Genomic DNA, 16,759 nt, shown 5'->3' with positions numbered 1-16,759 from the left:
CAATTCTTACCAAGATTTTCTGGTTCATGTATTGGAATCAGTGATTTTTCAGAGTTAAATGTGATGTTGATAGTTGGATAAACTTTCACAGCTGGGGAGATGTCAGGTATCTATATTTCAGGAAGCAAAATAGATGGTGTTAAGGCAAACTGGGCAGCTGCAAATGCATTGGGTTCCGTTGTCCCAGAGCACTGTAGCTGTGTTAATTATCTTTCATTTATGAAGTTTTAAATTAATGACTGTAAAAGGAGATTCAGACGTTGTTGCTCTTGTATTGAGTCTGGAAGTGGCAGTTCAGATCACAGGGCAGCATCTTCCACATTTGTTTTTCAAGTGTTTTCCAAGTTTGGAAGCCCACATTTCAGTGATTATAATTGGCCTGATTTTCAGAAGTACTCCTTACTGCAGCTGTGAATGTCAGCCCCTGCCTTTCTCTTCCACCTTTAAAATGTCTTGTGTGAGCCAGATTCACCATTTGTGTTTAAAAACTTCATAACTGAATCCTGGTTCCTCTGATGTCAAAAGGAGTTTGAGAGCTTTAGTAGTCCAGCATTTTTCTCTCTGCAGCAGACATCAACTTTAATTTGTATTTTGAGAGAATTCTTTTCTTATCTGCAGGGCTGCTTTGTGTTTGGAATAACCTTTTCTGCAAGAGAAATGCCATTTGCAATCCGAAGATGTGTTCATAGGGTGAAAACTTAGTACTGAGCTTTTAGGAGATTTGTTTCAGTTGCTCCTCTTTCCCAAGCCATAAGTACTTGCTTTACCCCGTCAGCTCCACAAAGGTTGGGATTAGGCTGGCTTGCTGAATCGCTGATTTTGATTCCAAGCTTGGTTCGAGTGGACAGTTCGATTAAAAACCCCCAAAATCAAATGTCTCAGTGTTTCTCACCGTGAGCTCCGAGCGCTCTGGGCTCCGAGAGCCCGGGTTTCTCTGCAGTGGCGGGCTTTGCCCGCGCGGTGGCGCTGTTGCGCAGCGCCTTGTCCCGCTGCGGGCTCCGCTCCGCCGCTCCCGCGGCCTTTACTCCTTCATTCTTTCTTCTGTTCCTTCTATTCCTTCATTCTTTTATTCCTTCGTTCTTTTATTCCTTCGTTCCTTATTTTCCTGCGGCAGCTTGGAACACGGCTGTGCTCAGCGGCAGGCATGTTTGCGTTACGGGATGCGCTCCGTTAGGCAGCGCTCTGGCTGCTTTGTATGGATGCACTTCTCCTTCTCCTACCCGTGCCGTGGGGCTGTCGCTCCCTGAGGGAACACGGCATTACGGGGTAGGACCAAATCTGGAGATTATAATTCATATCTTCGACTGGCTTACCTTACATGGATAGACACGGGATTCATCTATTCAGCTCTACACATGCGACACAAGTATTTGAGACAGCTGCACATGGAACTGGAGAATTGTACAGGGAAAAGTTCTAGTTGGCTTGTTCAGGAGAGAACTTGAGACCATGAGTTTAGGGTTTGTAAATTAGTCTCATCTGCTTGTTCTAATAAAAACAAAACAAAAGAAGTATAGACTGTCTGTTTAGATGTAGAGAGCTGCTGATAAAATCGAGTAAGTCCACTGAAACTGCAGGGGCATGCTAGATCTTGGGAGTTGTGCTGGAGCTGCCTTGGCCTGCTGCTGCACCTTCCCGAGTGTCAGCCAGCGTAGGGCAGCATCAGGCACAAGGGCTTTGTGGAGCCTTGTTATGATCTAGTTTAACTGCTGATTCCAGTGTGTGATTTTAAAAAGAGCTCATGTTGGAAGACTGATAGGAAGATTATAGAAAATGGCATTGCAGTTTCAAGTGAAACACAATTGTGCCAGGATAGTGGGAATATATGGCTTCACTGCACTTTGGAATCACTCCTAGGGTTCAAACCACTGGCCCCAAATAGCATGATGCTCTTCAAAGGTCATGATGGAGGCAAGGCATGTGACTAACAATAATCACAGCAGCCTGTTTGCAGCAATACCACCACTTAAGATTGATGATCGTTTTATTTAGAGCAAGATAATTTTCATTTGCTTTATTCTTGGATCCTTTAGGATTTGTGTGCACAAACTTCCTGCATAACACAGTAGGCACTCTTACCTTCAGTGGAGAGTGAGAGCCTAGTGTCATAACCTGATTCCAGAACCTGGGGCTTAAAAAACCCTAATGCCTAATGTTGCAAGCCTGTTGAGAAAAAAAATCAAAAAAGAAAAGTGCCCATACAATATTAAAATGTTACTACAAAGCCCCCAAATAACCAAACTACTCAACCCCCAAATCTCACAGGTACATCCTGTCTGTTAAACATGGGATATACATAATATGGTTTTGTGTATAGAAGCGTGATCAACTTGTGCTATAATACACAGCTATTTCAGCATAATATATTTTATGAACTTGTCAGTGTCTCTTAAAATTTAAACTGTACTGGATGAAAAACTTTCAAAACACATTTTATTTGTTTCATTCTGCCTATCTGGCTAAAATGAGAAGGTGGCAAGCTGGCAGAAATCTTCTAAATGGTAGTGAGATTTCCTTAAAACCGTTGATTTTCTTTCACTTACCTAATACCTCAACTGTATTAATTATTTTGTTTTTTAACATCAGTGGATTTGATTTTGATGAGGTAACTCCTGTGTTTTTTACAGGTGATGGACTATAACATCAACCTGGGAAAACACCTTCTTCCCTTGGTGGTGCAGGTGTTGAAATATTGCACTTGTCCTCAGCTAAGGCATTACTTTCAGCAGCCTCCTCGCTGCTCCCTCTGGTCCCTCAAGCCTCACATTCGGCAGATGTGGTTAAAGGCTTTGCTTGTTATTCTGTATAAGGTGAGTGGTCTTAACAAGACACTGTCCACAGAAAAATGTACACTTCAATTTGAAATTTGTTACAGGGAACACCTAAATGTATGGCAAGTGAATGGAACTGTAAAGGACATTTTCCTGTGATACACTTACTCACTGCATTTAATGTCAGTGTCTGAAATAGTTAGGATTTAGTTTGTGCTACTGACTTCTTCTGTGCTTCTTCAGTCTTTATTGTCTTTCACGTGTTTACCTGAGAAAGGAAAATATGGATATTAAAATAGGAAAATGATGCATGAAATTCCAGTGAGGAGTATTTTGAGTAACTTAGAATTAGTTTTAACAAGACAGTAGTGACTTTAAATGGAGGAGTGTGTCAATTCAGCAGTTTGTAATCTTCAGCTGAGTGATGCTTTTTAGGAAATGCTGTTAAAATGTAATGCATTTATGCACTGAAATGGAGCTGTGAATACTTTTGATATGCCTAACAAATTTCTATAGGGCATACAAGGAAGTGCAGTCACTAAACATTACTAAAATGGACTTCTAATATTTATTAAAATAATTCTGTGTACAAAGCTGACAAGAGTCCTGCTTCTTGTGATATATTTGGAAATGTATAATCAAGGGAAGGCAAGGGGCATCCAGCTGATAATATTATTGTAATTTTTCTTGCTTCCTGAATGTTTATTCAAGGAGAAAAGTGAGTTTTTAAGCTGAAGTTTTTCTCTTTTGCTGAACAGTACCCCTACAGAGACTGTGAAATCAGCAAGATTGTACTTCACCTAATCCACATCACAGTCAATACCCTCAACGCTCAGTATCACAGCTGCAAGCCCCATGCAACTGCTGGTCCTTTGTATAGTGACAACAGTAACATAAGCCGATACAGTGAAAAGGAGAAAGGTACTTTTAACACTCTGATTTGTATGAGAGTCGTTGATTTAATTCACTAAGTCTTGCAGATGTTGTAGAATGGTAAATATGGTCTGACCTTTAGAACATAATACTTGTAATTGAGTCTGAAGTGGGACTTACCTGGCCAGGATTGCCATGAAAAGAGGCTCTCAGCTGCTCTCTGTAGGCTGAGCATAGCACAGTGGTCTCACATCTCTCAGGGGAGGGTATCTTAGAGATAATGGTTCAACCACCATGCCTGGATAGTTCTTGGCCTTTTCTATGGCCATGCTAGCTGATCCTATATCACACAAGGTGTGCAACCAGTGTGACACCACATTCTGATTTAACTTTGTAATAACATGATATAGTAGTAAATATTGATACTGAAAAGAGAAAACTATGAATTCAGTCTGTAGTTTGCTTTTCTCTTTAAAGGAGCTGAAGTTGACAAGGTTAATGCAAATGTGTAGGTGGATGTCTAAAGGCAAAAGAGTGGTTCAGTACTTTGTGTCTGATTGTGAGCTCTGTATGTGCTTGCTAGGTGTAGCAGAGGCACTGTTGATGATGTGAACTGGTGTAAGCTTGAGGCTTCAAATGCCATGGTGTCACTGAGTGTAATTCCTTAGGTTTGTGAAGTTAGTTACATAATAAGTGTTAATGATTAACATGTTCTTTTGACATTCTGTAGCCTTCTTTCAGTTATTTTTCCTTTTAGCTGCTTATTTACTGTTTACATCTTCTTTCTCAAATAGTCTTCATAGTATGCAGAAAACTCTTCTGAAGAAAAATCCAAGAAACTCTCTTGTTTTCATGTCAGTACCTTTTCCTATCTTGGTGCTTGTTGCTTGTGAAAAGATGTACAGCAAAACAAGAGCACAACATTTTGTTTACCTGAACACCCTATTACTCTGCTCTAGCAAGTTAAAGCAATCTTAATGTGGATTTAAACTACATATTGCATAACCTCACTCAGCTGGACCTTTTGTATTGTTAGGGGAAGGCTAAGAGACAACTGTGGCCTTACTATGAATCTGTCTTTGTTGTGAGACAAGTAATTGACTTAATTCATAATGACTTACTAATGCATTTATAGAGTGCATTAACTTTCTGGATTGATTCTGAGACCTTTTAAAGACAAATTGAGGTGCCCCAGTGCCCAGCTTGTCCAATAGTGATTCCCTGGGTGGCCTTGTGTCTCACTTCAGCATTTTTTCCTTGTGTTTACAGTGAGGAGAATAATATTTACTTGCTTTCCAAAGCTGTTGTGAAGGGCTTTGGATTGCACAGAGGTAAAGGACCATAAATGGGCAAATTTTACTCTGTAAGTACTGACTTAACAACAGAGCTTGTTCTCCTCCTTTGTGGAAGGGCTGCAGAAAAAGGAGGATATAGAAAAGTTTTCTTTCACCTGCAAAAAGCAGTGAATACAATTCCCTTGGGACTTGGAAAGTTGAAGCCTTTCCCACCTTTTCTAAAGAGACTTGTTTAATCACTGGTCAGGCAGTGTCTGTGTGTGTTGCTGTCATCATCAGAGGTGGTGTTTAGGTCGTGAACAGATGAGGATTTTGTTGTCAGGCAGCAAGAATTCATATGCTGAAGATGGATTTCCCCAGTATTGAACTTTTTTCCTAATTTTTCTGCCAAACTTCATTGTGGGGATCAAGTGTACAGACTGCTGTGAAACTGATGCTGAATCTTGTGACAAAAAGCATTTGTTGGTAAGGGGAAGAAGAAGTTACAACTAGGACATGACATTAAAAGTGGTCTTCTAACTTATTAAAGCCAGTTGCTGTAGAAATTCTTACTATCAACTTTGATTGATTTTTCTGGATTCATCATTTCAATTAGGTATCTTGTCCCTGATGCCTTTAGGTGGCAGTTTCATATCTTCACATGTGCTAGCAGCTTCCCAGCAATTCCAGAACTGAAGATATTTACGTCTCATTTAAGTCTTCAGATTTTGTCCATTTTAGCTCTTTGACTGATTGCCCCTTTGCTCCCAGACACCAAATGTGTTTCCTCTCCATATTTGCTTGCTACAATAAACAAGACCGACTTTGTTTTTCTTTTGAGTGCTCTGGTTTTTTTTTTATTGTCCCAGCAGTGTTTCTTATTTCCTTGGAGATGAATCACTGGATGTAGAATTACAGAATGATTCCATGTGATTATTTTTTTTTTTATTTCTGTTTTGTTTTTTAATAGCTGTTTTATATAGAAGATAGAATATTTTTTTGGATGGATAAATAGATTTGGATCTTTCTTTCTCTTTGGCATTTTCATCTGGCTGGTCTCAAATCAGGGCATAATGTTTTACTATTACTACTTAGATCAGTAGTTTTGTAATTCATACTCTTTGATCTTATTCTATTACTATTACCATTATCAGCTTCCCAAGATTATCTATTTCTTCCTTTTTCACTTTCTTATTTTGGTGGTTTTTTTTCCTTACCTTGTAGTTCTTCCACTAATTTCCATCTTCTTCAATTTACCATTTCTCACTGAGCACTACAGAAGTTGTTTACTCAAGTCAGTGTCCCAATCTGCTGTATTTCTTCCATCTAAAGAATCTGTATTATTATTGGTAGAGAAGATCAACTTAGAATGGTAAAAGCTTTGTAATGCTTTTGTTGCACTGTAACCCATTTTTCATTTCTCTCAGACCTTAACTTAAGATGTAATAAGAATGACAAAGTTAAACCTGGGATACAAATTTTCTAGCAAACTTCATTTTTCAATTTAGCTGACACTAGCTGAGGTTTTGTTACATACACAGCTTTTCATTCAAGAAATTGCACCTTCTTAAGAGTAATAATGTTTTTTCTTTCTCCAGCAGAGGAAGACAGTGTTTTTGATGAATCTGATATTCATGATACACCAACTGGACCTTGCAATAAAGAGTCTCAAACTTTTTTTGCGAGACTGAAAAGAATTGGTGGCAGCAAAATGGTGAAATATCAACCAGTTGAGATGAATGCTCAGAGAAGTATGAATTGCTTTGTTGGTATAAACTCGTGCAGAAATACAATTTCCTACTTTTAGTTTCAAGCTACCAACTTCCTATGTAGAGTTTGTTGCACTGCCTAATATTAATATAACTACTCTGTGTGACTCTGAAGAACACTTATTTTCCTGAATGAGTTATCTTTCAGGAATCTCAAAGTAGGCTCTCCAGAGTAAAAATACCTAAAGTCAGCAGATTTTTTTTGAAACATTAAGCTCTTCTGAATTAAAAAAAAAAACAATTAAGAGGATTTTTTAAAAATTTTCTTCAACCATTGGGCTGAAGACCTTTTACCTAAATTATTTTTTCAATCAATTTCCCAGAAATTGACTTCGTTGGTAAGGTGGGACTCTACGGTAAGCAAATTTGGTATTGCTGCTGCAAATGTCATTGTCTTCCATTGGCAAAAATGGGGTTTTCAAAAAGTAGGAACTATTTTGATTTCAAATTTAGGTGTCTGGAATCAATAGCCTGAAAAAAAGTTGAAGAGATTTTCACCACCTGCCTGTTTTTTTTTCCCTTCAGATGTTTGCAGAGGGAGGGGAAGTGATTCTGACTGGAGTGAACACTAAAACTTCTATCACTGGTTTTTTATGCACAGTGATTTGTATGTGGAGTATTTTGAAATAGGTGGATATTAATAATTAGGAATATGCTATTTTATGTGAAAAATATTTAATTCATAATAATAGCAATGGTGATAATCTTTGAAAATGTTCTCAATGAGTGTGTTCACATAGCAAAGTACCAGAGCAGTGGCTGTGCCAGCAGTGCAGCTGTGCTCACTGCCCTCCTCCCCGGCATGGGTGCTGTGATAGCTGCTGGACCCTGCTGGATTCTAGGATCACCAGGGAAAAATTCTTTGATCTCAGGCTTGTGCTGCAATATCCTCACTGCCAATGCTACCCTTGCTTCTTGAATCATAAGCATCCATTTTAAGCTTGTTCTGCTGCAGTAAATAATAGGTGAACTACATGCAGCCATCCCAAGTATCTGTGGAAATTACATGCCTATGACACCTCCTTTCAATGCACAGGGTTAAACAGTCTATCTTCATGTACATCTGTCCAGGATGAATAGACTTTGGACAGCATTTAGATAAACTCTACTATCCAAACAGCATGCTTTTGTTATTATTTGTTGTAAAAATCCATGTAATTTTGTTCTGAGGTTAAAACAAAATGTAGGCAATTTTGACTAATACTGGGTTTGCATTTAAAATATCAGTCATGTTCAATTGTGATATAAAGATGAAGGTATCTGCCAAAAGTCTCCAACTGCGGTAGTATTAGCTTTTTCTGTTTTGATCAGGTGAAATAGAGCTGGCTGAATATAGAGAGACGGGGGCCTTACAAGACAGTATTCTACGCTGTGTGAGAGAAGAAAGCATTCAGAAAAAAAAACTGCGCTCTCTAAAACAAAAATCTCTTGATATAGGGAACGCAGACTCCCTGCTGTTCTCGTTAGACGAACACCGCAGGAAGTCCTGCATAGACCGCTGTGACTTAGAAAAGCCTCCTGTCCCTGCTGCTTACGCCACACACAGGCACAGCGATTATGGACGCTCTCGGCAGAATTCTTCTACCAAAGCTGAAAATATAGGCACACAAGAAAGTCTTCCTCATGCAGAGAGTTTCCAGGAAACCAAAAGACCTGTCATACCAGAGGTTAGGTTAAATTGCATGGAAACCTATGAAGTGAAAGTGGACTCCCCAGTTAAAACTGCTGATCCCAAGGAAGATTTAGATCTGATAGATTTGTCCTCCGATTCAACATCGGGTCCTGAAAAACATTCAGTGCTCTCCACTTCAGATAGTGACTCTTTGGTCTTTGAACCACTTCCTCCCCTTAGAATAGTGGAGAGTGATGAAGAAGAAGAAACAACAAACCCGCTGAATGATGAGGTCTCTGGCAAAACCGCTGTTTCATCTCCTTCAACTCCTATCAACGTGTCTGCACTCAGCCTCAGCACAACTCCGCTGGTGCAGTTCAGCATTGAAGATTGCTCCAAAGATTTTAGTTCTAAAGATACAAGCAACAACACTTCAGCAGCAATAGAAGAGGCAATTTCCATTTCTCCCAAAGATCAGAAGGACTCTTCAGAGTTAGTTAAGCCAGAAGAATTTCAGGACATGTCCTCTGGAAACTCACTAACTCTGAAACAGAAAAGAGACCTGCTGCAGAAATCATCTGCCCTTCCAGAAATGTCCCTTGATGATAACTCTGAGCTCAGTGTGGAGGAAATTAAACCTAGTGGAACAATTCCAAGCCCAAATGTAAAGACAGTCCTTATTAAAGTCCCCGAAGATTCTGAAAAGCAAACAGAAAGTGATAAACTTGATACCAATACAGAGTCTGACACTGAACAAAACACAGAGCAGAAGCAAGAAGGGGAAACTGAGGAGTCAGAATTTAAGATTCAGATTGTTCCTCGCCAGAGGAAGCAGAGGAAGATTGCTGTGAGTGCTATTCAGAGAGAATACCTGGACATTTCCTTTAACATCCTTGACAAGCTGGGAGAGCAGAAGGAGGCAGGTGAGCTCACTCACCCGGTCAGAAGGCTTATTTTTGTGTAAAGGTTTTAGTAACTGACCTGTGTAAGGAGAGGTGTATATTTATAGTGAGATATAGGTACTTAGAGCATCTGATGTGCTAGCTGAGTGCTTTCAGGTGTTTGTCTCTCACAAGGAATGTGCTAATCATTTAATGTGTAAAGGATCCATTTGGAAAGCAAGCAGAGTTCTGTGACAAAAATACTCATTCTGATATCCAAGATAGGGAATGAAACTCCCTCTTTATGCTGGGAGTCAGAAAAATGGTCATACTTCCGTGCCTTTTATCCTCCTAATCTAATCCATGCTACACTGATTCTCTTTTGGTGTAGTGATTTTTGGCCCTCATTTCTTTTGCCAGCATAAGGCAGTGGAAAGCAGAATGGATCACAAAGTGCAAGGCTGAGCAGGCTGTGGACTTCCAAAGTAAGAGCACTTGGAATTAATCACAGTTTGCACTTAGACATAGACATACACATATATTTTGTTTTTATACACTAAAACCTGTTTGTCGCCTTCTTTGTACTGGGTATCCACAAAGTTTTCTTGGTCTGTGCTTGTTAAAGATTTAAAATTCAAATTCCTCTGCGTACCCTAAGTTTTTTTTTTCAGGTGATTTCAATGCAAAGTTTTGTTACAAAGTTTTTTTTCAGGTGGAGAGAAAGTGAGTTTTAGCTTTTCCTCAGATTCCAATTGGATCTATCAAAAAGTTTAAAAAATGGTATGCTGCTGCCTTTTTAATTTCTTGGCTATTTTTTTTCCTAGGATTTTTCAGTTACAAGAATTTTACCATGTTTTTAACATATTAATGAAAAAGGACAGAATCCTTCAGGCCTCAGTTCTTCATTGCTGTTGAAGTGAGGGGGAATATTTATGCATTCCTGACCGCACTTTTTTCTTAAGTGCTTCAGAGGGAATTGCAGTATAAATTCTTGTTAGGATATTCCACTTTTACAAGGTGAAATTGGTCCATGTAATCATAGTTACGCTGTGCCCTTTATGTTTCAGGCCTGTTGTCCCATTTATGGTTCTAATAAGCTGAAGAACTACTGAAGCTTTAGAAAAATTAAAGAGAGCTGAGTGCTTTTGAGCCTTTCATACAGAGAAGCGTGGCCTTGAAAGAATTGTGCAATTAGACTCGGTGCTTTTTTTCCCCATTAAAAAGGAACAGTTTTCATGCAGTAATGAACACTGTCACCCTTGAAACTGCTTGGAAGGGCTGTTCCAGTTCTGAAACACCACGTGGAACCTTTTTCATGCAGAATTTTAAACTGTGAATCTTCAGGAACAAATGCTAGGTCAACAGCCTCTTGAATGAAAACTGATGACATGTTGGAGTTAAGGCTTTTAAAAGATGCTAAGCTGTCACTTAAACTAGCTTTGTATCAGTGGTCTCTCTCTTATTTCCATGTTGGTGGTTCCAATAATCACTTGAGTGGGATCAATGTCAAACTCTATGTGCATTTATTAGACGTGATCTCTAAAGACCATAGGCAGACATCTTCTTTAAAAAAGTGATTTTAAGAAATAGATCCCTGTGCCCCTATAAAAATTCTTAGAGACACACTGACTGAATCCTTCTAAAACTGCTGGGAATGCCAGATGGTGAATCGATGACTGAAATGATGCGAAAAGGACATCTAGGGAGAATGAAGATTAAAAACTTGGTTGATTTTAAATGCTGAGAGTTTAAGCACAATTTTCACATGCAGATCCTGCTGCCAAAGGACTTTCAACTCTGGAAATGCCAAGAGAGTCATCATCTGCACCAACCCTTGAAGCGGGTGTTCCAGAGACAAGTAGTCACTCTTCCATATCAAGTAAGTTTACCTCTGGTTTGATGATTAAAACCAAAGTTACTGTATTGTGCATCAGATGCACATCATGGCTGGCAAATTCCTTCCTCTGAGTTCCCTTGATTATTTGAAGTACAGCTGTTTTGGCTATCATTAGAACTGTTAAATCTCTGATATCAGCAGCATTTTAACAGTTAGTAGCTAAAGATTTTCTCTTGGGACATGGCAAGTTTGACAAATGTGGTTTTCTTGAATTAAAGTAGGTAGCAGCTAAAAGCAGTAATTCACTAAAGCTGAATGTTTACTTTCCCCTGTGAGAAAGCATTGTCAACTGTCAGTGCACAGAAGCAGAAGATAAGAGTCCACAAGGCTGTTACTGTAGCCTTTGGTACATTTTTTGCTGTACCTTAGGAAAAAAATCTCTTCCAATTTTTGTAAAATGCCTTGAATGCCACTTTCTCAGCTGCTTCCTGAAATGTGGTAACTCTTTGTCTGGGATTCCCATATCCATTTCAGTTGAAAGTGAACTATGTTGTTTAAAGTAGACATGACAGATGGCTTAACAAAGCACATGAAGATAAGATGTTAAGTTGGAGGTACCTTAGAACACTTAATGAAATTCAGAATGGTGTGTCCATCTAGGTGACACATCTGAAGGCCAGTGGGGCAGAACTGTGGCTAGTAAAAAAGGGAGGAGAAATTACTTCCTTTGATACCAATGAACTGCTAGGTCAGCTCAATTGTCTTGCTGAACTTCAGTTTCAGATTGCTACAGCAATATTAAATTTTCATCTCAGAAATTAATTGTCTGCTAATTTGATTGGAAGGAATGTCTGGCTTATTAAAGGAAGAATATTTTAAACATGCTAGTTGTGTACCTCCCCAGTTTTCCCACAAGCATCTTAGGCCACGTGCATCTCACAGAGTACATTTGTTGGCCACCTAATGATACAGATGTCACTTACTAAAGCAGCTTGAAGAGGTGCCAGTTAAGACCTAACTCTCTTGCTTTTAGCCCAGTGCTAGTGGCTCCTATAAATTCCAACATGGGAAACTGGGAATAGTACCTATATGATGTTGAGCCTGCATTCCTATGTAAATATCTCTTTCCTCTTTCTGGAAACTTGCCTCAGTTTCCAACTGCAAGAAGGGATATGAATTCTTCCATTGTGTCTCTTGTACATTTAGACTGAAATTATTTTAATCTTCTATGTATCTTTTCAGTACTTTGCATAGTAGGCCCTTACCGGGCCTGTGAGCACAAGGCACTTCTGTAACACAAATAGGTAAAGTAACCTGGCCACACAAAGCATACATCATTGACTGCAATGGGAAGATTTTGCCTTTGGACCTCTCTCTTTGAGTGGAGAATGCTACAGGAGTGACCAGATCAGTAGATAACAAATGAAAAATGTTGCCAGCCACTGTATGGAGGTTACTGATCCTCTAATGTGCTTGTTAGGTTCCTTGAAGAAAACCTGACAGAGGAAAACTTCCCCCCTGTCATGGTCTAACCCCAGCCAGCATCCAAGCTCCAGGCAGCCACTTGCTCACACTCCTACCAGCAGGACAAAGGAGAGAATGGGAAGGGTAAAACCTGGAAAACCCATGGGTTGAGAGAGTTTAATATGGAAAGCAAAACCTGTGCATGCAAACAGAGCAAAACAAGGAATTAATTCACTGCCTCCCATGGGCAGGCAGGTGTTCAGCCATCTCCACAAGAGCAGACCCCCATCACAAGTGATGGTGACTTGGGAAGATGAAATCTGAGATTGCAGATGTGTCCCACCTTCCTCCTTCTTTCACCCACTTTGTATACTGAACATGATGCCATATGGTCTGGAGTATCCTTTGGTCAGTTTGGGTCACTTGTCCCTGGCTGTGTCTCCTCCCAGCCTTCCATGCACCCCCAGTGTGGCAACATGGAAAGCAGAAAAGGCCTTGTCTCTGTGTAAACCCTGCTCAGCAATAACAAAAACATCTCTCTATTATCAACCCAGTGTTCAGGACAAATCCAAAACACAGCTCTGTGCCAGCCACAGTGTTGAAAATTAACTCTACCCCAGCTGAAACCAGCACAGCTCCCTTTGCCACTAGTCAGTCACAGGCATGAAAAGTCACATGCTGGTCCACAGCAATCATCCTGGATCCAACACTGTTCAAAGGCTGGCAACTCTGACATTTTTTGTGGCTTAGATTTTTTTTTTCTCTAGCTCTCTGGTGGTTTGGATTTTGGGTGGGGGTTTTTTGTTTGTTTGTTTTTGTTTTGGTTTGGTTTTTTCCCCTGTAACTTATCATTATTTGAAGTCATTGCTGTCATTGAGAAATCAGGTAAATTTTCCTGGAAATCCAAACCTGCTAAACAATAGCCTGATTATGTGATATATTAATGAAAAAAATTTAATTGCAATTGCAAAAAGCTGCTAGAGAAAATTTAAAGAGATCATTTTCTCTATTTTGACACTCATCTGCACTCCAAGCAGTCTTGTCAGTTCTAACATTAATTGCTGTTCTTTTATCAGGAAATTCTATGCTTGATAAAGTGATGAAGCATCTATTTAAAATCATTGCCCTAGAAATGATAGAAATTCTATTTTTCTCTTAATTTGCTGTGAAAAGCAGCTGCAATATAACTTTAAAAAGTGAAACATAGAATAGTTCTGGTTCAATTCTACAGGTTCAATTATACCAGGGCAGCTTTGCAGAAATGCTGTACTTGGGCCAAAAAATGGAGTTTAAGTGCACTTCAAAAGGATATAACTAGGAAGGACGTAATGAGTAAAAACTTAAATATTTCATCTAATAAAATAATTTCAGTGCAGATTTTCACTGAAGTATTTGTTTTGGTTGTTGTTACTCAAGGCCTGTGTTTGTTTTGTTTTGGTTTTGAGGGAGTACTCTGCTTACTCTGAATTTTAAACTCTTTGATAGGAAATGAGTAGAGCAAGTTTAGGAGAAGTCACTCAACCCTTCTTTACTTTCTAAAAGTTGCAGTTCATCCCATATCTGTACTTCATCACAGTTAATAATGTGAAATGCCGTGTTTAATTTCACAGCTTAGATGGTTACTGTTCAGAATTTTAGAATGGAACTACATGATAGTTAGTGGTCTTTTTAATGATTTTGGATGTAGTTGCAGATGAAAATGAGCATTCAGAGAAGACTTTGTTTTGTTGCTATTGCTCTAAGGTCCTGTTGAGGAAAAACTTGAAGCTATACTTAAGGCAACATTTAAAAAGCTTTCCTGGATACTCGTGTCAGCAGTTTCACAGGCCTTGTTCAAGCAGGGCCTTAAAACTCTGTCTTCATGCAGTGAACAATGATTTTAGTTTCAATGGTGGAAGTACACTGCTTAGGCTCAATTGTCTAAGTGAAGGTGGTATGCTCGTTCAGTCTGAATTTTTTAAATTAATGGAGAAAAAAGTGAGAAAGTCAGAAGCTGTGTAGGATCTCTTTCTTCCTCAATGTAATTAGAGAAAATATGTAGAATCATTTAAGTTGGAAATGAGCTTTAAGATCCTTGAGTCCAACCTATCACTGCCAGTCCATCACAAAGTCATGTTCATGAGCACAACATTGATATGAACCAAAAGTCGTAAGTCTCCCTTATGGTTTTACTTTGAGCATTATCCAGTGACAAATATCTCATAAATCAATTTTTTAATGAACTAAATTGTTGGATGAATAAAAGTTGAATGTTTGTTGCTTGATAGCTCTCTATAAGAAAAATGGCAGTGAAGTTACAGAAGGGTCTTCTCTTCAAAGGCTGCTAGCTTCACACTTCAGCAGAACGTGCAGGTGTTCTGCCTGAGGGGTGGGTGTGTAGGAGGCAAGTTCAGGTCTGCCACACATGAAGGATGCTGCTGGTACATAGTATCAGTTAATTTGTTTTCCTAGGGTCAGCATGGACACAGCAGTCCTCCATGCTTTGCTGGGAGGAGACTGAGTTTCCTTCCTTGGTATGTTGTATGTGAGTGAGATTCAAGTGTACATTTATTGCCTCTCAGCATGGGAGTTTTGGGGTAGTATCTTAGCACTTCCCAGATACCAAGTCTCTTGATTAGCTTTCATAATATTTGGAGGCAAAAAGGCACTGACAGTTGACACAGTGAACCCAGGTCTCTTCTGACTGATGGCACTAGGGCCAGAATTGTACCCTGTGTAACTGTAATGAAAGGTGCATATTGAATTGAGCAAGATCCTTAGAGCAAGCCATCATTGTCATTTCAGTATTTATATCATGCTGGCTTGTAAGATCAGGAAATGAGTGTAGTTCTAAATGTTGTCTGAGCTCCTGAAATCCTTTTGCATTTCTGACTTGCAGCTCAGTTCAGACAAATGAAAAGAGGCTCTTTGGGAGCTCTGACAATGAACCAGCTAATGAAGAGGCAGCTGGAACACCAGTCTAGTGCTCCCCACAATATCAGCACTTGGGATACTGGTGAGCTGCATTTGTTGTTCTTTATTTCTATTTCCTAAACCAACTACTGTGTAACAATCCACTTAAAACAAAGAAAAGGAGTATTTCTATTCTACCATTGCAAATAAGTGATCAGTATCAAGTCTTAAGTGAATCTTAATAAAGAGTACAAGATTATCACCTAGTAAGAGTTGGAATAGTTACATATTTGGGAGGTAGACCCTCTGGTACAGAGTTGTCCCTTTAATTGTGCATATTACTCAGATTATTTCCTGGTTTCATTGAAAGAAATACAAGAATCACAGTTGAATTCATTAGGTATAGGATTTCATCCCTGGTGCATGGAATCATTTATTTGTATGTGTGTTTACAATGGTGTTGGTACACCACAGAGTTGTGCCTTCTACCAGCCAGTTTTGTTTCTCCTTAAAGAAGTTTTCACCAACTCATGCTGAACACCTGAAGTTTCTGTTTACTCACTGCCTTTTCTCCTTTTAAGATGAATGCAAAGCAATGAAAACGGAATTAAGCATGTAATTTATTCACTACTCATTTAATTTGTTTTTTGTTTTCTTCTGTAAAACACTTTCAGTTATTCCAAATTCATAGCAGATGTCACTAAACAATAAATTCATTCTGGTTTATCAAAAATGCTAGATATTTTTGTGCCCAATTTGATAGTAGTGACATTAAAAATTTGTGCTTCTCAGGAATTTATCAACAGATCCAGATGTATCTAGAGAAAGGAATTCTTAAAATACTATATGGAACTAAGCATGCTGAATGAATGTCTTACCATCAGCCCTGGACAGCTGAGTTGAAATTTTTGGTTAATTTAGTCTTCAGCATCAAGTTCCATCAAAACTAAGCTGTGTAGCTGAAGAGTGGCCAAAGATATTGTGCATAGATCAGAATTATCCTTTCTATTCCAGTCTGCTGAATAGCATGCTCAGCATGAGACCCTTAAATCACAAAGGTCACAATTTGCCAGTGGTAACAATGGGGGTTTTGTCCTAAAAGTAGGTAAGTTTATTTATTGAGGAGACTTAGCTGGATCACCTAGTCTTTCAGACAGGGTTTTAGAGATTTAAAAGTTACTGCCTTTGTTATGCAAGGAGTACTTAGCCGGTATTCAAAATGAACAGGTCAATACTCAAAACTGTTCAGAATCTCTGTCTAGTTAATCCTGTTCCAAACCCAGTAGCTTTCTTCACAACATCTATGGCTTTTCCCTCCAATATTCAATTCAGCTAAAGGCCTTCAAAATGTTCTTTTCTGGAAGGCTTTGCATCTCTCAGTCTCTT

At 39.1% G+C, this 16,759-nt stretch overlaps 1 protein-coding gene across 13 annotated transcripts in view; it reads left to right on the top strand.

The window, feature by feature from the left end:
- UNC79 (unc-79 homolog, NALCN channel complex subunit) overlaps nucleotides 1-16,759 on the top strand; it is a 105,356-nt gene that overhangs the window by 50,375 nt on the left and 38,222 nt on the right. For 8 of the 13 annotated variants that reach the window (XR_010999834.1, XM_068192551.1, XM_068192545.1 and 5 more), the window contains 6 exons: nucleotides 2,628-2,810; nucleotides 3,530-3,692; nucleotides 6,517-6,669; nucleotides 7,999-9,222; nucleotides 10,952-11,059; nucleotides 15,360-15,476. Coding sequence is in view for 12 of the 13 variants with exons in the window: in XM_068192551.1 (XP_068048652.1) it covers nucleotides 2,628-2,810; nucleotides 3,530-3,692; nucleotides 6,517-6,669; nucleotides 7,999-9,222; nucleotides 10,952-11,059; nucleotides 15,360-15,476 (1,948 nt within the window). In the remaining variant the exon portion in view is untranslated. The remainder of the gene's footprint in view (nucleotides 1-2,627; nucleotides 2,811-3,529; nucleotides 3,693-6,516; nucleotides 6,670-7,998; nucleotides 9,223-10,951; nucleotides 11,060-15,359; nucleotides 15,477-16,759) is intronic. The other 5 variants (XM_068192546.1, XM_068192544.1, XM_068192555.1 and 2 more) reach the window with 3 other exon arrangements.

The sequence above is a fragment of the Anomalospiza imberbis genome, chromosome 6, assembly GCF_031753505.1.
Source record: "Anomalospiza imberbis isolate Cuckoo-Finch-1a 21T00152 chromosome 6, ASM3175350v1, whole genome shotgun sequence".
NCBI lineage: Eukaryota > Metazoa > Chordata > Aves > Passeriformes > Viduidae > Anomalospiza > Anomalospiza imberbis.
Note: the sequence above shows the minus strand (reverse complement) of the source record. Positions and strands in the feature narration are given on the sequence as shown.